The 23,549-nt window shown below is 39.5% G+C and overlaps 1 protein-coding gene across 1 annotated transcript in view; it reads right to left on the bottom strand.

Annotated features, from left to right (window-relative positions):
• LMBRD1 (LMBR1 domain containing 1) overlaps positions 1–23,549 on the bottom strand; it is a 73,386-nt gene that overhangs the window by 7,714 nt on the left and 42,123 nt on the right. Inside the window, exons 8-14 of the mRNA XM_077307590.1 lie at positions 21,600–21,725; positions 21,049–21,201; positions 18,967–19,031; positions 11,593–11,695; positions 9,027–9,131; positions 6,547–6,696; positions 3,987–4,065 (exon numbers count right to left, since the gene is read on the bottom strand). Of these exons, the coding sequence (XP_077163705.1) occupies positions 3,987–4,065; positions 6,547–6,696; positions 9,027–9,131; positions 11,593–11,695; positions 18,967–19,031; positions 21,049–21,201; positions 21,600–21,725 (781 nt within the window). The remainder of the gene's footprint in view (positions 1–3,986; positions 4,066–6,546; positions 6,697–9,026; positions 9,132–11,592; positions 11,696–18,966; positions 19,032–21,048; positions 21,202–21,599; positions 21,726–23,549) is intronic.

Raw genomic sequence — 23,549 nt, 5'->3', positions numbered from 1 at the left:
ACACACACACACACACACAGAGTGCCAATGAATATTTGAAATTACTTGTTGATAGACAAATAAGAGATGGTCAACTGCCAATATATTCAAATGATCAGCACAGCAACCTTAAGCATTCATGACATTCAGATATGTTTATGAGGAACACTACCTGTTTTTGCTATCTGTGCTGTGAAAGCAGGTTATTAAAACTCTACACTCAAGATATTCTGAAGATGCACAAGGTTTACACTTGGGCGTATAATGGTACGTTCTAGAGATAAGGATTTCCCCATTAGTTGGGGGATTTCCTCTTCAGAACTGGGAATTTTATAGTGATCCACAGCGTGAAAGTGCTGCAAATGGGCAACTTCTTGTTGTCACTCTTGAACTATCTGTGATGCTGGCAGGGTAATCACTTCTGCCTTAAAAGTTTAAAACTGAGGAAAGGGCACGGACCCTACAATAATATAACTAAAGCAAAGTCCTCAATTCACTGGGAAAGTCTTTGAGAGACAGATTCAAAGTTTTTACTTTGATGTGTCTTGTTAGCAGTCCCTGAGACAGTTTAAGGTCAGTTAAGCAAAGAACTCGTACTTTTTATTATTCTTTCCTATAGCAGTGTCAATCAGACATATCAAGTGGTGGATCTGTCAAGAGAGGATATTTCTCATATCCAAATCAAGGAACTTTCAAGTAAGCACTTTTATTTTAGTCATACTTCCATCATGCTTTTCTTTGGGAAAGCTCAGAGGAGCTTATACAAAGGTTCTCAATAATCTTCTATCTAAGAGATAGCTTAAGCACCACTACCACAGTGCTCGCAGACAAGATTGTGCCAGACACTCCCTTCGGAAAATAGCTACCATCAAGAATTGTTCAATCATTTAAAGGCAGATAGATTTATTTGTGGTACACAAGAGTACTTTACAGGTACAGAAATGAAAACATGGATCAATTACTCTTACTCAACTACTGACTAGGGTAATAAAACAAGGTTGCCCCTTCCCACCAATTTTATTTTTATTATGTATTGAACCCTTTGCGGGAGCAGTTTAAGAAATTAAAAGAAATCAAAAGCATTCAAATTGATGATACTGAGTTTAAGATTGCCCTATATTGATGTTGCTTAATTTTGTACAATATTAAGTATCTATTTTATTTACAAACTGCAACGAGACGGTAAGATCCGGTGGTCAACAAATACTATACTATATCATGTTAAAAGTGCAAACATGCGTTCAAATGAACAGAGTTCACTAAATCATCCTGGACAAATACTTCTAGCCACGTTGGTAGCCAGCAGATCTTTCTTTCCCCTGAAGAAGTGGCAAGCACTTTCTACTAGAGTTATCTTTTGTACTACTTAGATTGACAGCAACCTGCAACACCATGCATCTGTTTTAAACAATGTTCTCTCATTATGGGTTTGATCCTGCGATCCATCAGCAAAGCTCTTAACATGTCCAGTTTTAAGTACAGCTGGCCCTTTAGATTGAGAGGGTGTGGCAAACTACTTTTTGTATGTCCAACTGAACCACTGCTAATGGAGAATTGATGACATCATTGCCTTTAAGAAATACAAAGGCAAAGCCTGCTTTGTGGGGTAGCACCTTCATATTATTAGGGAAAACAGTAAGTTATGGAATAGCTACTTCACCACAGGCCTGCCATTTTACTAGAATCATTCTGGGTCTCTCCAGTACCGGTTACAGTTATTACTCTGCCATGAATCTCAGTGGATTACATTGGGCCAGTCTCTTTCTTTCTGCCTAGCCTACCTCTCATATGGTTGTGAATGTGAGATGGAAGAAGAGTGGGATAAAATTCAATGGAAATTGACTAAGCGGAAGGAGAGTATATACTGTGACCTTCCTTGATAACCCTATCTATAGAAAAATGCAAATATATTATCAGCATATATTCAGTTTTTCAGTTAGCCTGAAAAACCCTGGGTACATTTGGAATGCTGAAATATACCCCCAAAATACTGGTAATATGTTTTTCAAATATATTTTCAGTTTGGGTAGACCCAAATGCACACTCCTAGTTACCAGGGAAGGGAATTCGTATCTTTAAAATCTGTTAAAAGACTAAGAACGGGCAAAGCCTGCAGACAGAAAACAACAGAAAGTAACAAAATAACAGATTAAAAGCACATGACTGCTTCTTTAGAAAGAATCAGAACTGACTGAGAAGCCATAAATACAGTCTGGTCCTCATTACTTCAGTATGAGTATTAATTTTTAAAAAGGTAGTTTATTTGGATGTGAGCTCAGCTTCAACTTGACTTTAGAGGAAAATATAGTCTCAAGACTACTCCTTGATTTTCATGGGTCATAAGGAACTACTCCAGAAGGGGGTTTAGAGCTCTTCTAAATGTTACAGTTTTCCTTCAGCAAGTACTGAATCCCAGAGCAGGGAGGCACACTGAAATAGACACAAGAAGCCAGAGCAGCATTTTTCATGCTTTCCCGGACATAACAGTGTGCTCAGTGAAGAAAATATTTAATATCTGAACTGGCCCTTAGGAACATGTTTAATACATACTAATGGGTACAATTAACCTTTCTAGAGGAAGCTTTGAGCATTAAAGTTTGCCATCCTAGATTACTTGTACAGATAAACATATGTTCTTTCTTTCCAAAGGTGACATCCCCATTTGCTCTACTGACTCACATCTACTTTCTTGCTTGCTTTGGGTCAGTTATTTTATCACAGCCTGACATCTATTGTGAACTATAGAAATATTGCTGGTATAGGAGCAGTAAGGATATATCCTCCATGTCTTCGGCATAAGAAAAATCAAAAATTAAATGTAGCGGTTTAGTCAAAAATCTGCCTTAACACAAAATACTAAGATCTGCATGAACAGCATTTTATATTTAATATAAGATTTTACCAATATAGAAATTATTTTTAGATGCTTGGTTTCCATAACAACATCTTTTATCCAGGCTTTCGTCTCCTAAATTTGCTAAAATAATAGAATTCAAGAGCAAGAACATCGGCAATGCTTTTATTTGCAGTATAGTTTTTCTATTATTATTACTTTAATTTATTATCCGCCACTCCCAAGTGGCTCGTGGTGGGTTACAACAGTCTGACTAAAATCTCCAATAAATTCCCCTTAAAACCCCAGACATAAAACACAGAATCCATAGTCACAAAATATTACAGCCAAGTGGGTTAACTTAAGCTTGTGTCTACAGAACAAGTAATGGCAGCAGAGTGACTACTAAAATACGATATAGCCAAGCAAAATGAAAGTGCTTCAGAAAAAATAAATATTCTAGTTCTACAGCAAACATAATTTATTACAACAAGATATGTAGGTCAGATAGTGCAGTCAGGACTCCATCTTAGTGCCCTGTATCCCCTTACAAAAGGTGGGGGCCAAACTGAAGGTGTAGGTGTATCATCTTATCAAATGCCTACCAATGCTCATTTCTATTCCAAGAGACAAGATATGTAAGTTACTTCCACTTATCCATCCTGACATATGCACATGTATTTAAATGTCCTCCAATTAACTCATAACTATACTTTCTTAGGACTGTAGCTTTAGCTACATGAAGTTACATTTGGCAGATTTGTTTACATATGACCTTTTATCAAATTGCAATCTAGAATATGTTAACATTTTCAATTAAGGTTGGAAATTGTATGTACTATGATACAAGCAAACCAAGACTAACCGCAAGGTGACATGAGGAAATCTAATAAAAAACTGCATAATATTTTGAAAATTCTTCCTATAGATGTGTGGGAAAAGGCAAATTCAAGCCAGCATCATGAGGATTTATTGAGCACGCTGATTATACTTTGAAAGCAATGAACAGGTTTGGGGAAGGAACCCTTGCAGGGCCAAATAGCACAGACTTGCTTTTAATGGTTTTTTAAACTGATTGTATTCTAAGACAGACCTGACCTTTAAGGCATGTATTTGACAGTCCTCCTTTGACATCAGTACGTCACAGAATTGGAGCAGAGCAATGCTGTCTTACCTTCAGGGGCATCGGCATCACAATCTTTAGGTACAAATGCTGTTCCATTTGTGGACTGTCCATCAGTGGTCATATTATTCTAAAGCAAGGAAGAGAAAATATCATTTCATGAAAACAGAAGGGTTTTTGCTTTGTTTTTAAAGAATTAAAATACTGTGGACATATAATTAGTGTTATTTTGGCACAATAAGTAAGTAACCAGAGGGAAATAGAAGTCTTTGAGTTGCATGTACTGTTACAAGAACCGTGACATCATTACACGCCATGCTGTCAATACTTCTGTTTCAGGACAGCTATATGGAACCACAGGGACAATCTGAACAGTGCTTACTAGTAACAAGCACTCTAAAACAGTGGTCCACAACCTTTTCAAGGCTGTGGACCGGCGGCCGTGGGGAGGGCGATTGCATGGCCCTGCTTCCCTCTCTCCCCCCCCCCCCCCACAAAAAGAAGCTTGCCGGGAAGTTTCTTACTGGGGGGGCGGGGAGAGGGAGTCGTGGCCTGGAGCCAGGGTCAGGCCACGGCCGGGTGGTTGGGGACCACCGCTCTAAAACACTGGTAAACTTACCACCCCCATGCATGATCTTACTTAACCTAGGGGACATCACAGTTGATCTAGCAACTCCAGCAGCTGCATGCTTTAATTTGAAAGAGCCGTCAGAAACTTTAGTATTTTGAAGTTGTGTAACTGTATATACACTACAATGGCACTCAACTACTGGGTGCTGAATTTACTTTGTTGAGAAACTGTAGTTTTCAGGGTTTTAAAAAAAAATCAACAAAAGTAGTCTGTAACCTTCTGGTTTGAAAGACAGACTTGAAACGGAGAAAAACTGGCATCAGGTGCCAAAATATGGCTGAACAAGAGCTTCAGTGCAATGTGAAGCCGATTTCCATGACTAGGGAGAACCAATCGAATTGTTCAAAACAGCATTTAAATTGCATAATTATTTTGTAAAAGAAGTTACTGTGATAAGTGACAGAATTCCAGACACAGTCCCTCAGGCTGGGCTGTTTTATAACAAGAGCTGTTGCCCACAGGGAAACGTACAACCCAACGTCTCCTTAATCCGTATGCTACATTACTTTCAGCTGCTTTGGCTGCCAAAATAAGTGCATGCAACTAAATAGATAAAATACCAAACTGACTTCATTTCCAACAGGTTCAATAAGAAGAATGCAGTATAGCAGCACACTCAAGCTAAACTACCCAGGTACTGTTGTGTCACTCATTAACTGTGTAAGGGGAATTTTGGAGGAAACCTCTTACATGCTCTCTCTCTCTCAACAGTAAGGAACTTCCATGACTGCAATACAAACCAATGCACTAGAATCTCCATGGTCCTCAACCTAAAGAGAATAAACATTACCCCCTTCCAGTCATAATTTCATAAGAACCGTTTGTTCTTATGGCATTCAACTCTTTGTTGATGATATGGCAGTCATCTTTTAAAAACCTTAAAGAAGTAATCCCAGAACTATATAAAATATGTCATGAATATGGAGTGATAATAGGGCTCAGCATAAATCAGATGACAGTTTCTCTCTTGTAAAGGCCACAGAATTCAGTTTTTCTTACAACCAGACCTTGGTTACTTCTGAATTAACAGCACAAATGGCTACAGATAACTAATCAGTGACTCATTCTGTTTTTTCAGCTTTCTGGCAGTGTAATATTAGTTAACTTGCAGAACTTGTGGAATAACTTGAGTGTTGCCCCTATTTGTAATGCTGCTCAATTAACAGTACCGGTACCAAGTTGTTGGAAGTAGGTTGAGCAATGGCATGAGCAACATAGGATGAGTTGCGAAGAAGAATTGGTTTGATACCCTGCTTTTTACTACCCGAAGGAGTCTGAAAGCAGCCTACAATTGCCTTCCCTTCCTCTGCCCACAACAGAAACCCTTGTGAAGTAGATGAGGCTGAGGTCTGCTCTGTGAGAACAGCACTATGAGGACTGAAACTAGCCCAAAGTCACCCAGTGGGCAGCAATGTGAAGGAGCGGGAAATCAAACCCAGCTCATCATATTAGAAGCAGCCACTCCTAACCAGTATGCCAGGATGATTCTCAATGAACACAGTCAGTGCTGATGTCATCATAAGATTCTTTTCATGTGTTCCAGATTTTACATGGGTTCCACTGTGTCTAGGTTTTCGGGAAACAGATTGGGTGTATGAAGTGGTTGCATTCTTCAGCTCCACTTGGGTTTGGTAGCATCATGTCTATTGAGGAAGGGTAGTTTATACCTCACCTTTCTTCCCAACAGAGAACTAAAACAACTGATATCTCTTTTACATTTTATCCTAAGAACTGTGTGAGGCAGTTTAAACTGAGACTGGCTGGCCCAAGGTCACCCAGCAAACTTCCATGGTGGAATGGTGATTCAAAACTGTGTCTCCTAGATCCTAGTTCAACATTCACAACACCACAAGTATCACAGGTCTCTCCATGCCAAACATATTACGTGAAAGCAATGGGATTGCTTCCAGGTAATATGCTCAAAATGCACTTTGAAAATGCATTATGTTTTACTCTGTTCCCCCCAATAAGATATCTTACCGGAATTAGGTACTTTTGGCTTCCATACATAACATACTGAGGAGCAAGGCTGTAGATCATGTAGCTTGTATGAAGAACAATCAATAACAGTATCATACAAAGAAACAGAAGTGCTTGAGGGCGTGTCCTACCCCGTCTGATCTTATACAGCTAAGAACAAATGTAAAACAAAGTTAGTGACATTTGAATTTTATCAAGACAGACTTTTATTGGGAGTTCTTTCAGAACGCAATCTACACTATTACATGACTAATTATGTTGACATTATAAACATTTTCATGCTTTACATTTAACTTGCCTTCATGTTCAAGTTTACTACTACTTTTAAAACTATGGATTCTTTTACAGATGCCCTTGATGCTTTACAGACCCAACATAAATAAAAAAATAGGTTGTAAGCTCTTCAGGACAATGACACAAGTTTTAACAGTGGGAGGGACAGCAAAGTAAAGGAAGACATGAGAAAAAACTCTGGCAAGGAATGAATATGAACACAGTATATAGACAGCTACAGATCACAGGTCCCCAATTTTTTTCAGCTTGCAAGAATCTTTGAAATTATGACAGAATGGTGGACACAGTCACAAAATAGCTGCCATACAGTGATTACTGCAATAGATAGAACCAGCTACAAAATGGTCAATACAGTTTACCTTCAATCACAGAGTGAAGATCCTTGTGCTGTGGAGGCAGCTGCTGCCCAAGCAATTAAGAATCTGCACAGCCAATCAAATTTCCAGTGGCCAACCAGAATTCTTGCTAGTCAAAACCCCCACCTGGTTCCACCCACTTTCTAAAAACACTTGAGAGCACCTGAAAAGGTGACAGAGGACATCATGGCATTCACAGGTACCACTTTGGGGGGCCCTAATATATATTTGTCTAAGTGTTAGCATGAGAGAGATGAGGATTATGCTAAGTATCCAAATGCTTCATAGTGTGTATGGTGGGGTGAAGAAGAGACAGTGGCAACACAGAGACTTTTTGAGAGGGAATTCCTTACAAAAGGGCTAGAAGGGAGGACCTGTGAAGTCATTAACAGAACAGGAGACTCAGGTGGAGCCAAGGATGGCCAGTGGGAAGCAGCAAAAATCAGTCCTAACACATGAATGCACTCTAACTATGAACCTGAGAGTCCCTTTCTCTTTACTGCTTGTTGTGATAGAAAGGAGTTTTAAGACAGAGATTTGAAGTGGAACAAATTATTCCACTTCATCAAACAGTATTTGAACACAACGAAGTTCTAAGACGTTATGGTGAGTAGGCAGCTTCAGCTACGAAAGAACAATACAGTATTAATAACTCTCTGGGGAAGCAAGAAGGTATGATTTCAAAATTAGAAAGGCCCTGAAGGGATTACAAGCTGTTGAGTGCTAAGGCAGCAAAAGAAGCCTAAAACACAGGAGTCCAATATCAGAAAATAAACCCCAGGAACAGCAGAAACAGCACTGAGCTATTTTTAACAAGTAAAAAATCAATTTCAATCAGAGATAAGATGGTTTTACGGGGCTTCTTTGTTTCTTTAAATAAATATTTAAAACCTTAATGTTCAAACTCTTATTTTTTTCAAAGAAGCCTTACAGAAAAAAAATCTATATTTAATATAATTAAACGTATTATTGCAGAACTTATTCAGTAAAATTATGTTATAGTTATTTATATGTATGGTTTCTTCTATAGTTTGCAGTTCTATGTAAACCACCCTGAGCCTTCGGGGAGGGCAGTATATAAATGTGAATGAATGAATGAATGAATGAATGAATGAATGAATGAATGAATGAATAAATAAAATAACATAACATAACTCTGAGGCACATATCCCAATGGGAAATGTACTGTGAGAGAACGTATAACTATCAGGCAAATTGACTGGTTTGCAACAGAAAGGAATTTTATATATAGATATATAGATAGATATAGATATTTGTTGTTGTTAGGTGCGAAGTCGTGTCTGACCCATCGCGACCCCATGGACAATGATCCTCCAGGCCTTCCTGTCCTCTACCATTCCCCAGAGTCCAGATATAGATATGCAGCATTTTTTCCTAATTGAAAGTAGTCATAACTGAGCAAAAAGGCCTTCCCCACTTATGAAGAGCTGACTCAGTTGGTGTTTAAACCAATTTCATCTGAAGAGAAGAAGAAGAAGAAGAAGAAGAGTTGGTTCTTATGTGCTGCTTTTCTCTATCCAAAGGAGTCTCAAAGTGGCTTACCTTCCCTTTCCTCCCCCCACAACAGACACCCTGTGAGGTAGGTGAGGCTGAGAAAGCTCTAATATTCCTGCTCGGACAGAGCAGTTTTCTCAGTGCTGTGTTGAGCCCAAGGTCACCCAACTGGTTGTATGTGAGCTGGACACAATTCTCAATATATGGCCTCTTATATGCATTTACAATTTTTATTAACCTCAGTATTCACAAAACATGCTGAGCTCCCTTAGAGGAATGGTAAAACATAGGTAGAATTAATCAAAACTATTTTACCCTTATCCAGAAGAACCATATACCCATGTTTCGAATCCCTGCCATTGAAGTGAAGATAAAGTACATGATAATAGTTGTAATGAGGATATAATCAAGAGGGAAAACCTAGAAGACAAAATATGTGTTAATTAACTGGCTTTATTTCTACTTCCACAACAAAAATTCCCTTTAAGAAATGAAGTACTGTAAAAATAACATTTATGGTTTAAGGAGTAAATGGATAAAAGAGCAAGTGTGGCTCCTATTACAGCCCTGGTCGAACTGGTGAATACTTCCAAATATCAGTGTAGAAATGAAGATATAAAAGTAATATCCAACAGTCAGCTATTTTAGAATACACTCTATTATCACGATTCTTGAAACAGCACGCTATAAAATTTACCACCAGGAAAGTGAGTTGCAAGCAGAAGGTTCTCCAAGTTGTAGCTGAGCAAAAAGAACAGCAACTGTCTACCCAAGTTGCCTAATGTGGACAAAACCCTCTGAGTTTAAAGCTATAGTATGATTTAAATTTCTATTGCAGCTCCAATAGATGAAAGATGTAGTATAGTACATCACTGGTTGTTTGTTGAAATGCTGTTCTAACTGAGATGTCATTGTTATTTGTTATATTGATATCTGTTATATTGCTATTGTTATATTAATATTGTTCCATGTAAATGTTCTATATATTTCATGTAAATCGCCCAGAGCCGTAGGGAATAAATAAATAAAATAAAAATAAAATAAAATAAATCTGCAGGACAACCCTCACATATGGAAAAACTCCCCTTCTGAGACGTGCATGTTTGATTGATGCTCAAATCCCTGACACACAAAATGCTGCACCACACTAGGAAGGATGCTAGGTCATACTTTGTCTCTGCCTGCAGAAAGCTGCAAGCAAGAAGCAGGACGCATTATATTATTCAGTTACACAAAATTGTGCCTGCACACCAAAGTGGAACAGTACCAGGAAGACACTCACACATGCTGCCCCTAAAAGATATACATGAGACCTAAGGACAAAATAGCTAGGCAATGTGCACTATGGCCTTATGTTGACTCAGTTGTTGAGGTAGGAGGATTAAATTAATACCACCGTAAAATCAATTTCAGACACCTATCCATTTACTGCAGAAGTGGCTGAATAATGTTGAGGCCACGGACGTTTTCAGTCATGTCTCTCCCTCTGGCAACCCCAAAGTTCCCTTTCAATTTAAATTCTAATCTCCATTTAAAGGGGTGCAAATTCTACATCATGCTTGAGCAAGGGAGTAGGCTGATCCCTCTTCCTTGTTTTGCTCTGGGATGGGGGAGTTAAGAGACAATGGGTTTAGGGACCCACAGCTGGGAGGAGGCCAAAATCACCTTAGTAAAATGTATCTATTTTGTACATGAATAGGATTCAGCTTTAACGGTTTACTGGATTAGTAAGGGTTTAAAAAGTGTTTCGTCTCAAGAAATAGAGACTTTTCCACATAAAAACACTCTTTAATTCTAGTGATCTAATCTCTCACATCTGTGCCATCTCCAAGTCTCCTATGATGACAAGGTCTAAATTTGTAAAATAAGTTATTCATCATGTCTTTGCCTATTTAAAGTTGTTTCCTTCCTAACAAGAACGCTGCTTACCACTGCCTTCTCAGCATCCCAAAGGGTATAACAATTTTTCTCTGATTACTTGGCTTGAAAAAATATGTTTCTCATGTATTAAGTAGATCAGGCCCATCCTCATCTTTAAAGCTTTTTATATTATCTATATATGACTACTGATTTTATTGCCCACTAGCAATACCCTAAGTTATTGTTTACTAATTTACTACTACTAAATTACTAATACACAACCAATATACATTATCACCCCTATATTCATACAAAGGCTTTACTAAAAACAGATATAATCTTAAAGGCTACTACAGGGAGCAAGAAATTACTGCATTGCCCTTATGAGGTATTAGTAGCCCTGTTTTGGGTTTCTTCCTTTAGAGACAGATGGGTGTCCTCTCTTGAGACCATGGCATTTTCTGTTGTAGCCCCCAAGTTATGAAGTGCTCCCCCACCCCTATCACAAGTCTGTGTGTGTTCTTCTCTCGTTTCCTTTTAAAGACAGATTAACGAGCCTCTATTCAAGTAAATATTTAAGTAAAGATTCCTTGAATAAGTTATGTGAGGAAAGAGCCACAGAATTAGATTAAAAACTGCAAACACCAGAAATATATTATATATAAATCAATATTAATTTAGCATTGTGATATACTGAAATCCTTCCCTATAACACGTTCTACTGCAAATTTGTCTACCCATTGCATTACTGTTTTATAGAACTTGATTCCTGTGAGACTCATACAGATCAACATGATATATTAACTCAACATTCATCCATTCTTGATTATATACTGTTCACCATCATTTATAACGATATTCTACAAATTCAGAATATAGGTATTTCTAATGATAATAGCTACAACCTTGTTTCTTAAATTGTGAGAAGTCTACATAGCTCTTAGTCTATCTAAACCAAGAAGTTCCCATACTGAAGATTTACCTACTATAACTTTTATAAGCTTCTGTATCTTTTACTTACAGTTTGTAGAATAGGTAAAAGCATATTCAATGGATTGGTCAAATTTGTTCCCAAAATTAGAAATCCTGAGTCTATGCCAGCTGAGTGCAATGCTTTATCCAAGCTGTAGTAATTTGAGGAAGAAAAGGTTACTGTCTGAATTTAGTGTTCACTGGATTTTTAACATACAACAAAATCAGTAGCGTCATCCTAAACTGTCTACTCAGAATCATACACAGGTCTATTTACTTACTCCCAGCTAACTGTTCTAAGATTGTATTGTTAAAGTTCTATGCATATTTACTCTGTATTTCGTACTCTTAAAATTCTTTATTTATATTTCATGACCAATCTAAACAACTTCAATTTCACTCTCTCGGTTATACAATGGTGAAGCAGCAAGTTTCCAAAAATGTTCCAGACAAATGCTGTTCATAAATGAAGGCTCTCACATTGGACACAGAAGCCCACAACGGACACTAAACTGGAAACAGAAATGTAAACATATTTTTGCAATGCTTTCAAATGACTTTATGCTGTGAAGAATCATAAGGACTGTGTGTTCTGATGAGCTCATAAAGAATGGAAGTACAGCAGCATTTATGTTTTCCATGATTTCCCCTCCTTTTATTCAAAGTTTCCATTGTACATCCAACATCCTGTCTATTACCACCCACACTTCCCCCTCAATGTCCCATATATTTCAGACAAAGGAGAAATATTCTCATTATGTCACTGACATTTGTTTTACAACAAAATTTCCTGCAAATTGTAGGTCACTTAATTGAAAGCAATGGTTACCCACCAATGTACAACACACAGAGACACAGCATCTCTAATCTCTTCCATTAGAGAAAGGAATTTGCATCCAACATGCTTTTTGGTTTGTCAAATCAATGTGTTTTTATGCTATTTTTTCCAATTTAAATGAAACATCAATCATCAGCAGGCAAGGTAGCAAATGCAATAAATAAGGACAATACTGAGATTAAATGTCTTAATATTAACTTAATCCAGGGTTTATGAAGTAAGAGCTTCAGGGCACTTCAAAAATTCCATCTGGCACCTGAAGTCCCAATGCCCTTTCTGGACAACAACAGCCTCATAAACAAGAGCTGGCAGTCCTGCCTTTCAGACTATAGCTGCTGGGTCTTCTAACTCTTGAGAGCCAAAAACCCTGTTTTAAGAGGTGGAGCTAGAGCTACCTGACCAATGAGCTCTCCAGCCTCAAAAGCTAGAGGTAGGGCTAGAGTTGCCTGATAGTGTAGGGCTTTCGGCAATAACAAATAAACACAAGTTTGCACTTACCTCATTGATGTCTTTTGTGCAGACACACACTGGATTTGTGCAGGCTGGCCACAGGGAACTTTAATTAGCTTTAAAGCTCAAAAAGAGAGATACCTTGCCTGAAGGAACTGTGCATGTAACGTTTTTTCCATTGGCTTCAGCATGTGTTCTGAGGGTGGAAGGTCCCTTTCCCTCACTTCCAATCGAGCCACCACTAGTTCCCATAGAATCGAAACAGACAGAACCAGTGGGAAAGAGTTACTCACTGGCCTTGAGAGATCCAAAGACCAGACGGTCTGGAACTGAAGGGAAGAGGGTATACTTTCATCTGGACATTTTCAGGAGTTCCATGAGCCACGACTATCTAGGCCAGAAAATGGCTATCACCTCTGTTCTTTCTTTCCTCATTTCCCTAAGAACTCTGACCATAAGGGAAGTGGTGGGAATGTGTAAAGCAGAACTGTGTTCCAATAAAAATGGAACACATCTTCCAGTGACACTGAATCTAGCAGAGCCTTGTAAGATTGGGAGATAACAAACAGGTCTACTTGGGGAAAATCCCACCAATGAACACCTCAATTATAAAATTAATAGGAAAGTGACAAAGTGGCAGAGTCTTTTTCAGAGATAAACAATTTATATGGAATGACAAGAAACCAAGGATAAATTTGAGATTACTCCAGGATAAAAAAAAACAAGGAGGATTGGCAGTCACAAACATAAAGTTATATTATCATGCAGCCAGTTTGGATCAGGTTAAAGATCCCACACAAAGTATAGTGAATCAGTAGACTTAAAAGAAGGCTTATGTAATTATAATTACTTATGGATATGGATAAAAAAGAATTGACAAAAATGTCAACAACACAGGAGAAAAGTCAAATGATCAGTGACAGACTTCTGAGTATATTTTCATGAAGGAACTTATTAAGTCTCCTAAACTCTGTTGATGTCTCCAACAGCTTATTACAATAAAAATACAAGAAACAAATGATTTTATAACGTATAGTAAATATGTTAAACACTCAAGGGAAATTTAGACCTGACAAGATATTAAAGATGAAGGATTTAATATTCAGTGGCTGATACATTATCAATGTCAAGATGAAAAGAAGTAATAAATATGGACAGCAGAGTCTTAAGAGAAAAAACAGTTGATTACTAAGCAAAAAGATCATCTACTATGATAGATATGGATCATAGTATGCTGCTTCTCAAATTTGAAATAGAAGAACATGTTAAAAAATGTAGGAATAAATGGATGCAATTTTTTAGAGAGCCAATAGGAATAACTGTGAAACAAATTAAATTCACAGCCAGTCAGACATTAAGAGAAAACTGGAACAAACTGTTTTTTAGAGAGCATATCACACTAAAGGATACTAAGAAAATGGCCAAAAAATATAACGGGAAATGCTGGAAAAGCTGGATTTTTGTATTATATGAGTTGGACTTGCAAAAAAAGAAAATAAATTCAAGGGAAATTCAAGAAAGAATGCAAAATGCATTAAAATGTTATGTTCCTATGAATTTTAAGAACATGCTACTGGAAATATTACCTAATAAGCTACCAAAAGTATTGGAAGAGATATCTGAATTTATATGACTGCCGCTAGAACTATTGATGCAGTGAAATGGAAAAGCACTGTCTGTCCAAGATCAGAAAACTGGAGTGCTACAATGACTGAGTATGTAGTCATGGCCAAGCTAATGTCATATTTGAAAAACAGATCTAAGTTTGAGGAAAGATGCTATGAGAATAGGTAAAACAATTATGAAAAACATGTTTTTAAAAACTCCTGTATAACCATGTATAGAATTAGAAGTTATTTCATAATAATTTAGACCATCTTCAACGCTTCTCTTTTGATATTTGATTTATGCAGAATTGTTACTTTGAGTTACAGTTAAATAATGTTGCTTTTATTAGAAGAAGAAGAGTTGGTTCTTATATGCTGCTCTTCTCTACCCGAAGGAGGTTCAAAGCGGCTTACAGTCGCCTTCCCTTCCCTTTCCCCACAACAGACACCCTGTGGGGTGGGTGAGGCTGAGAGAGCCCTGATATTACTGCTCAGTCAGAACAGCTTTATCAGAACAGAAAAATGAAGTGGTTCCTTGTCTAGATAGATCACACCCCCTCAGAAACCACAATAGAAGTTCCCTCACATACTATCTGGTGAGGGGAACAACAACTTGATAGAGGCAATGAGGCTAATTAAGCATTGGATTTATCAAACTGACTGCCAATGGTTGAGAGAGACAGTATATATTACAGCTTACAGTGATTTGGTCCTAGCTGTGTACATGCCCACTTGAGGCTCACTCCCCTTCCAGACCCATAATTGACCATTTGGGGAGGGGGTGGATGGATTGACATGACCATATATGGTCAAGTCACCTCATAAATATTTAACAAATTTAAAATATATATTTAAAATTTGAGCCTCTTGTGGCACAGAGTGGTAAGGCAGCAGAAATGTTGTCTGAAAGCTCTGCCCATGAGGTTGGGAGTTCAATCCCAGCAGCCGGCTCAAGGTCGACTCAGCCTTCCATCCTTCCGAGGTCGGTAAAATGAGTACCCAGCTTGCTTGCTGGGGGGTAAACGGTAATGACTGGGGAAGGCACTGGCAAACCACCCCGTATTGAATCTGCCATGAAAACGCTGGAGGGCGTCACCCCAAGGGTCAGACATGACTCGGTGCTTGCACAGGGGATACCTTTACCTTATTTAAAATATTAACTTCCACCCATTTAGGAAACCCTTCCAGGACCATCAAGAAACCCTGCCCTATGCAGTAATATGACTGAGACCACGACTTAAGAAGCAATAGCTACAGAATGCTTCCCAGTGTTGATTTTGTGCTCAGACATCCTGATTGCTTCTGTCTGTGTAAGCCAGGCAAGATTTCTAGATTATTCTGGGAGCAGATCAATATATTTAAATAGACTTTCCCAAAGAAAGAGCTGGTAGCTCTCTATAATAGTGATCCCCAACCTGTGGGCCGCAGACCACATGTGGTCCTTCGACTAATTGGAGGTGGGCCGCGAAGGACACCTTCTCCCCCCCCTTTACTTGATCCCCCCGGCCCTTTATAACACACTTCGGGTGTCATTGTCTTCCATCACTCCCAGATGGGACTATCTCGTTGCAGAGAAACAAGCTCAGGGTTCCCATTGATTTGTCATTGTCATGAGTTAAAATTTCCATAAAAATAAAATGTTCCTTATGTTCATTATTGTGGCATGTCTGTATCTTATTTTGAAGGGATGTTTAAACATTACCATAGCGATCAGAGAGCGTTAGGGCAGTGATTGAGAGTAGAGGAGTAAACTACCCCCCCCCCCGGGCCTCAGTAAAAGGCGTTGAGTGGTCCCCGGTGAGTGGTCCCCGGTGATAAAAAGGTTGGGGACCACTGCTCTATAACAATGCCAATGAAATGCAGAGTTTTCTTCGGAGCATATTCAGCCACCTGCTCTCCCTGTTTATGAGGAAAGAGTATTGCCTGCATGTCCCTGCTTATTACAGAAAAAGATGGAAAATGGATGACCAAACATTCAGCAGCATTTTGTTTAATCTTATACAAATTCTCCAGCTTCCTTTGTGTAGCTGAAATCAAGTCTGGTTGGTTTCAAATCGTAACTGTGAAGTCTGAGCTTCCCTCTAAGTTTGGAAGTATGATTGCAACGGTCATGTCTGAGTAGAGTCTGCTGGATTTTATCTTTTGGGTGTGAGTTAGATGTTGTCACAGCAAGCTCCACCACCTTAGCCATTCTGAGAGGTTGTTCTCCATATAGGCTAAGGTTCTCACTTGGCAATAGGGGTCAGGGTCCCCAACATTCTCATCCGGTGATGGAACTGAAGCATTTTCGGGGTTGTTACTAGAAAGCACTGAGGACCCGTCATTGCTCCTTTCAGGTGTTTGAAAAGGGCAGATCATTGAAGCATTGTAGAAGAACAGAAGCTGGAATGAACATAGCCAAGTAGGCCAAACTATACAACAGAGTGGAGCAATACGTCCTCCCCTCACAGCAGTGAAAAAGGAACTGAGGGAAAGGGGTATCCCACCCTCAGAACATGTGATGTGGCCTCCTTCGGGGCAAGGTGTCCCTCTTTTGGAACGTTTTAAGTTAGTTAAAGTTCTCAGTGGCTGGCCTACACAAGCACAATCCTAATGTGGGCTTGCACAGATAAGACAGAAGATGAATCCAGGATCTTACCCATGCTTGGCTTTCCCCAGAAGCCCTCTTTTATTAAATGTATTTATGTTTATGTACTGCCCTCTGCAGAGCTTTGCACTTAGCGGGTATGAATCTGTTAGTGGTCTCTGGCACACGAGAAGAACACCTGGCCTCAACCAGGGCCAGGGCCTTTTCAGTCCTGTCTCCAACCCGGTGGAATGAGCTCCCAGAAGAACTAAGGGCCCTGGAGGAGGTTGTCCAGTTCCACGGGGCCTGCAGGACGGAGCTCTTCCACTGCCCATTTGATTGAGGCCGGGTGGCAATAAGAGAAAGGGCCCCTCCTCAGTTTGGCCAGGACATCAGACTTTCCTCCCATTACATCTTTTCCCCTGAAGTATCAGACAGGGTTCTTGAACAGAGTTGTGGGGAGAGGGTTAGTTGGACATTGGACTCAGAATGGTTTTCAGTTGGGGATGCTTATATTTTATTGTGATTTTAATGTTGTAAGCTGCCGTGAGCCAGCTTGCTGGGAGCAGTGGGTAATAAATGCAATATAATAATAATAATAATAATAATAATAATAATAATAATAATAATAATAATAATAATAATAATAATAATAATAATAATACCTCTCCTAATTTTAAGGTTATTCCTAGAGATGTGGGGCTGTTAGCCTTGTGGGTCAAGAAGACTGTGGAGGGAAGAAGAAAATCATCCTGTACTCCCTTCTCCTGGGACTGGAAAGAGCACTGCTGGGGAGAGCTCAGGACCACCAGCTCTAACCCTGTGTAAGAGTCAGGACTGGAGCTTCCTGATAAGCCAGTTCATGAGCCTGCCTCAGAGACTGGGCTTCAGCTACTGGATTGGCTGTTTCCCAGAAGCTAGGTGCCTGAAGCCCCACTTACATGGGGAGAGTATGAATGTGGAGAGCGCCTCATAGCGTAGACACCACAAAGGAGCAGAGTAGGGATGGCACACACACGAGAAAGAGGGAAAAAGCAGAGAGAAGGGAAAAAATGTAAAAGCCATGCTCAACTGGGATCAGGGAGGCCCGGTTCAAAAATTATGCCATGAAGCTCACCGGGCAACCCTGAGCCTGTCACACTCACTCATTTGTGTCCACCTGCAGTGCAAAAGGAAGGGGGGATGGGTATAAATACATAAAATCTGCATTTAAAAGAAAGCTAATTTATTTGGCTAGGACATTGCTAGAAAGGGGTGTAGGATCTTTTTATTGCATCCTTATTCAGAATTAACTCTAATGTACCCAATTGAAATTGACGTGTTTAGACTGCATAGAACTGCAGTCAAAAAAGGACTTCTCCCCCTGGCATCTTTTTAGCTTGATCAGCCAATCCTATACTGGTTTACTTAAAAGTAAAGCTAAATAGGCCTTGTTCCCAAGGAAGCATGCACTGAATTGCAGTCAGCAGCTCTTCATTAGCAAAATCTATCAGTATTATATTTAGGAAATAGACTAAATACAAAATTGAGAGAGAAGCCTAAAGGGGTGGCATCATCCAGTGGTTGGTGGGATTCCCACCCCTCTCAGACATATTATCTTCCTAGGGTAGAGAAATGTCTGAAAATGAACAACTTGCATGCTTCCATACTTTCAAAAAAAGCTGTTGTCATCCAATAAAGGGTAGGGCCTGGTGATGTCTCAAAGCAGGTGAAAAATGAGTTTATTATGGCAGCTCCTAAATTTTTGGGCTGGCAATTTGATCCAAAGAAAATCTATCAATGCCTGACTTAATTAAGTTCTGTTGTAGATTTAAGCAACCACGTACACTCAGCTGGGGGGGGGGGAGATAAGAGACTGGCTGATGTGAAATGGAGTTTCTTCACATCGACAGGTATAAATTTCACTTTTCATTTCTAATTTACTTCATAGTCAAGACTTCAGGCAGAAAAAAACATACTTACTTTGACAAGAAAAGAGAGATGGTGAACAGCAGGGCCACAAGGATAAAAAATATGCCCCAGACAATCTAAAAGACAAACAATGATGATCTTTTAAAAGCAAGCAAGGATCTTAAAGTTGGTTATCTAAGGGTTTAAATGATATCATGAAACATTAGGATTGTTCTCATAGAAAAGACAACAAGTAAGCAAGGTAAAGCAACAACAAACAACCTACAAAGGTTACTTCTAGAGACACATCAGTTCAACATTAAGCAAGTAAAATCAGCAGTGAAGAAGAGCTGGGGCTTTTTTACCTTAGTTTTCACTACGCAAAGGAGACCCAATGTGATTTATATAACACTTTCCCCTTCTTCTCACCACAACAGAAAACCTGTGAGATAGGTGGGGCTGAGGGAGCTCTAAGAGAACTGCTTTGTGAGAACCACTCTATGAGAACTGTGACTAGGTCACTCAGCTGGTTGCATGTGCAGTGGAGAATGACACCTGGTTATCCAGATTAGAGGCCACTGCTTCTAACCTGCAAAATCTCATTTACTTCCATTTGGCCTTCAATATTAAATGGCTTCTGGTTATAAAAAGTTGAGCAGTGGATAAACTGACTACTTGTTCAGTTACTCTCTGCTCCTTAAGAGCTGAGAGTATCTTTTTTGCTCAGGAACACTCCTGTTTTTTAAAATCCCTCGTGTCTCTTTGAGCTTTTGTTTCTTCTGAGTCCCAGGATACACCTTAGTTTCTCTGCATTCATGCCTTGATGTTTCAGACACTAAATTCAATTTGCTGCTTATTTGTTCATCCCACAAGTCTATTCGCACATTTCTCCAACTGTCTCCTTGTCTTAATTTGATTCACTGTTTGTCCAATTTTATCAGTAACTTCAACCATAAATCTTGCTCCCATTTCCAAGTTAGTTTATATAGTTGCTAAATAGAATTTGACCCTGTGGCACTGCACAAATTTCAGTGGCTACACTCCTAAGCATATTTCAAGGAGACTTTGTTTCCAAGTACATCAGTGGAATTTACTTCCAGCTAAGCCTCAAAGTCTTGCATACCATATAGTTACTGGTAATATTGTATTCTTCTAATTTGTAAATCTTGATTTTACCAATATAACATAAAATTCTTCAACTACAAAGAAAACAAAAATAAATTCCTGAAATACAGTGTATGTAATGAGCTGGAGAAACTCTCAAGACCCAACTAGGCTACACAATATACTGCTTAAGAACCCGTTATTAGGTATTAGTTTATATTGGACTTGACTTATAAATTAAACACCCTGATTGCACTTCTACTCATGGAAGAGTGGGAAGTCCCTCTCTGGATGCCTCAGTCCTACTGCAACTCCCACTTGACCCCCATGGGGCTCATGTTTTCTTTTCGTTAGGTGGCCCTCTACCCTATATCACACATTACACTGGCAATACCCCTGGGCAGTGGTCCCCAACCCCCAGTCCGGAGACTGGTACCGGTCCGTCAATCAGTCGGTACTGGGCCGTAGCTCCTCCTCGTCCTCCTCCCCAGCTGCTGCCTCAGGGGCTGCCCTGCCACTCTGCTGCTGGCTCACCTTTGGTACTGTCCGGCGGCTGCCATGGCTGGGGCTCCCCCTTGGCGTGGCACTGCACAGCTGCTGCTAGCAGCGCTGCCCAGTGGGCGGCGGGAAGTCAGGGGCGCCGGTGGGAAAACAAGCAGAGCAGGGGCTCAGGCGGCGGTGGCAACGTCCCTCGGCAAAAAACTACCCTCCCTGGGCCTCAGTAAAATTGTCAAGTGCTAACTAGTCCCTGGTGTTAAAAAGGTTGGGGACCACTGCTATGTAGCATATAAAGTTGCTCAAGAAAAAATGTCAAAAGCACTCTTTTAACAGTTTTATGGCCACTATTTCTATCACTAGCCAAACATATACTGTCTGATGGATTCCATGACCCCAATACAACTACTCCAACTCTGAATCCCTGTCTCTCTAACTAGCTGCTACAACTTAATGGCTTGAGTAACTTGGATATTAAGTATTAAATTCCAAATTATGAATTTTGTGAGAGACAGAATGTGTTGCTCAATGGTATAAAAAACAGAAGTTCTATACTTTCAGTGGCCTCATGGCTCCACAGAACTTCATCCAGCAACTTCTCTCGATATATTCCAGACGTCTCCCTCTTCTTCGAAGGCCTCTTAGTTTTTCCTCAAGTTGTTGCAGTGCCCGTCTGTCCCGAGTTGGTAAAGGACGTCCATCTTTACACTAATGAGAAAAAAAAGCATGCGTGGGAAGAGGGAACACAAAACATTGGAAATTTATCATGCTTTGCATGTTTTTGACTAATTCAAAGCCAGTTTCTTTTAAAAATAGCATTGCTCCTCTAAATGTGTCACAACTTTGATATTCTAGTACTACAGATAATTCAGATTGTTGTAGATATCATAAATGATATAAGATGTTAACGGTCAGCCTTAGTTATAACTGGGGAGATTAATATCAAATTAACTCAGATTGTCTCAGTTTTTACATTGCCCATGCACTGTAAGGCTCTTCTTCATTTTCAAATGTTGCACATTGTCCATGCTATCAAAATAAGGATGGATACAAAATCAAACTTTGTAGGAAACAGCGCTCAAGAATAAGTGTTTAAGATCACAAACCTTTGATTTAATCCTTTGTATGTTTTGCTCAACCTCCTCAATATCTTCTGTGTTTTCCAGGCGTTCATAAGTAGTATTTCTTGTTCCCTTTATCAGGTTTAGAGGCAAAGCAGACATCCCATAAGCCTAAAGAAACAGCAACAATTAATTGACCCTACCAAACCTAAATGAGGTAAGGCACACACAAAATAATTTTAACTGTCTTCTATCCATCTCACTGGGCTCTTGTGTCTCACTGAAGAGCACTGAATATGTGTTACACTGGTTCTCTTGTCTCTCTCCCCCTTGTTTAGAATAACCTAATGTTAAGAGACAAAGCAGTAAGTCCCCATGTGTCCCAGTCTAAGCATCTGGATAGAAGAAGTCTTTTAACATTAGTATCACCAAGACATTTTCAATAAGGCCTTTGCACATTAAAGAGTAGACCATGCTTCATTCTGGACTCTCAAGACCAGATGACTATCCTAGTAAAGCCATGGTAAAGTTTGACATTCTATTAGTTTACTTTTTACATTCCTATGAAACCTCCATGGATATACAGAAAAGAGACCACAGAAATTGAAAAGATTTGAACATCTGGAAAATAAATTTGAAATATTAAATATTAACCACAGTTTCACTTTCAGTTCAATAGAATACAGCTATACAGTTATTTTCAGCCTCTTGTGGCGCAGAGTGATAAGTGGCAGAAATGCTGTTTGTCTGTCCATGAGGTTGGGAGTTCGATCCCAGCAGCCGGCTCAAGGTTGACTCAGCCTTCCATCCTTCCGAGGTGGGGAAAATGAGTACCCAGCTTGCTGGGGGGGTAAACGTTAATGACTGGGGAAGGCACTGGCAAACCACCCCTTATTGAGTCTGCCATGAAAACGCTGGAGGGTGTCACCCCAAGGGTCAGACATTACTCGGTGCTTTCACAGGGGATACAGTTATTTTACTGTACAAGGTTTGGCATTCTCCTATTTTAAAGCATGTGAATCTTTACTATAGATATCTGTAAAATTATAAGTAAGTTTCACTTCTAAACCAGCTGGTTTGAAAGGTGTCTGGCAGGTAACTGAAGTCAAAGAGTCTAAAACTTGGCAATTCTTGGGAGCAAGAATAATACCTGAATTTAAAATGGTCACAATTTTCTATATTGCTAGTTTCTGTAATGGCAAATCTGAATGCATTGCTTTTGTTGGCCCACTAATATAAATTGGGTAAAGGTAAAGGTATCCCCTGTGCAAGCACCGAGTCATGTCTGACCCTTGGGGTGACGCCCTCTAGCGTTTTCATGGCAGACTCAATACGGGGTGGTTTGCCAGTGCCTTCCCCAGTCATGACCGTTTACCCCCCAGCAAGTTGGGTACTCATTTTACCGACCTCGGAAGGATGGAAGGCTGAGTCAACCTTGAGCCGGCTGCTGGGATTGAACTCCCAGCCTTATGGGCAAAGCTTTCAGACGGCTGCCTTACCACTCTGCGCCACAAGAGGCTCTTATAAATTGGGTACTTCAGATTAAATACAGAGAACCATAAGCAGGGTTATACTCAAAAAAACATCCCTCCCTCCTTTCTTGCAACATACAACGTAAGTTTGGATCCAACCCACTGACAATTCTCATTGCTACAACTGACAAACTGTCTTAACATAAGGAAAAGAGGTACCACAAAACAAATTATATACCTCAAAGATTATCATACACCACCGGGTATATATAGAACATAAAACCTCCCCAACATTCCCTCACCACAATCAAGACATTTTCCATGAAACACAATAATCTTCATGTCAAACATTCTAAATTTCAAATTTTACAACTGACCTATTTTGTAACCACCAATCATTACTACATATTCCGTGTGTCATGTATCATCATTTCTACATACTAACTATAGCTTTTAATACACCAAAGTTAAAAGGAAAGTCTATTATAAATCTCACAGTCAAGAATAATAAGGTATTTTTGTT

This window comes from Paroedura picta, chromosome 1 (genome assembly GCF_049243985.1).
Source record: "Paroedura picta isolate Pp20150507F chromosome 1, Ppicta_v3.0, whole genome shotgun sequence".
Lineage (NCBI taxonomy): Eukaryota > Metazoa > Chordata > Lepidosauria > Squamata > Gekkonidae > Paroedura > Paroedura picta.
Note: the sequence above shows the minus strand (reverse complement) of the source record. Positions and strands in the feature narration are given on the sequence as shown.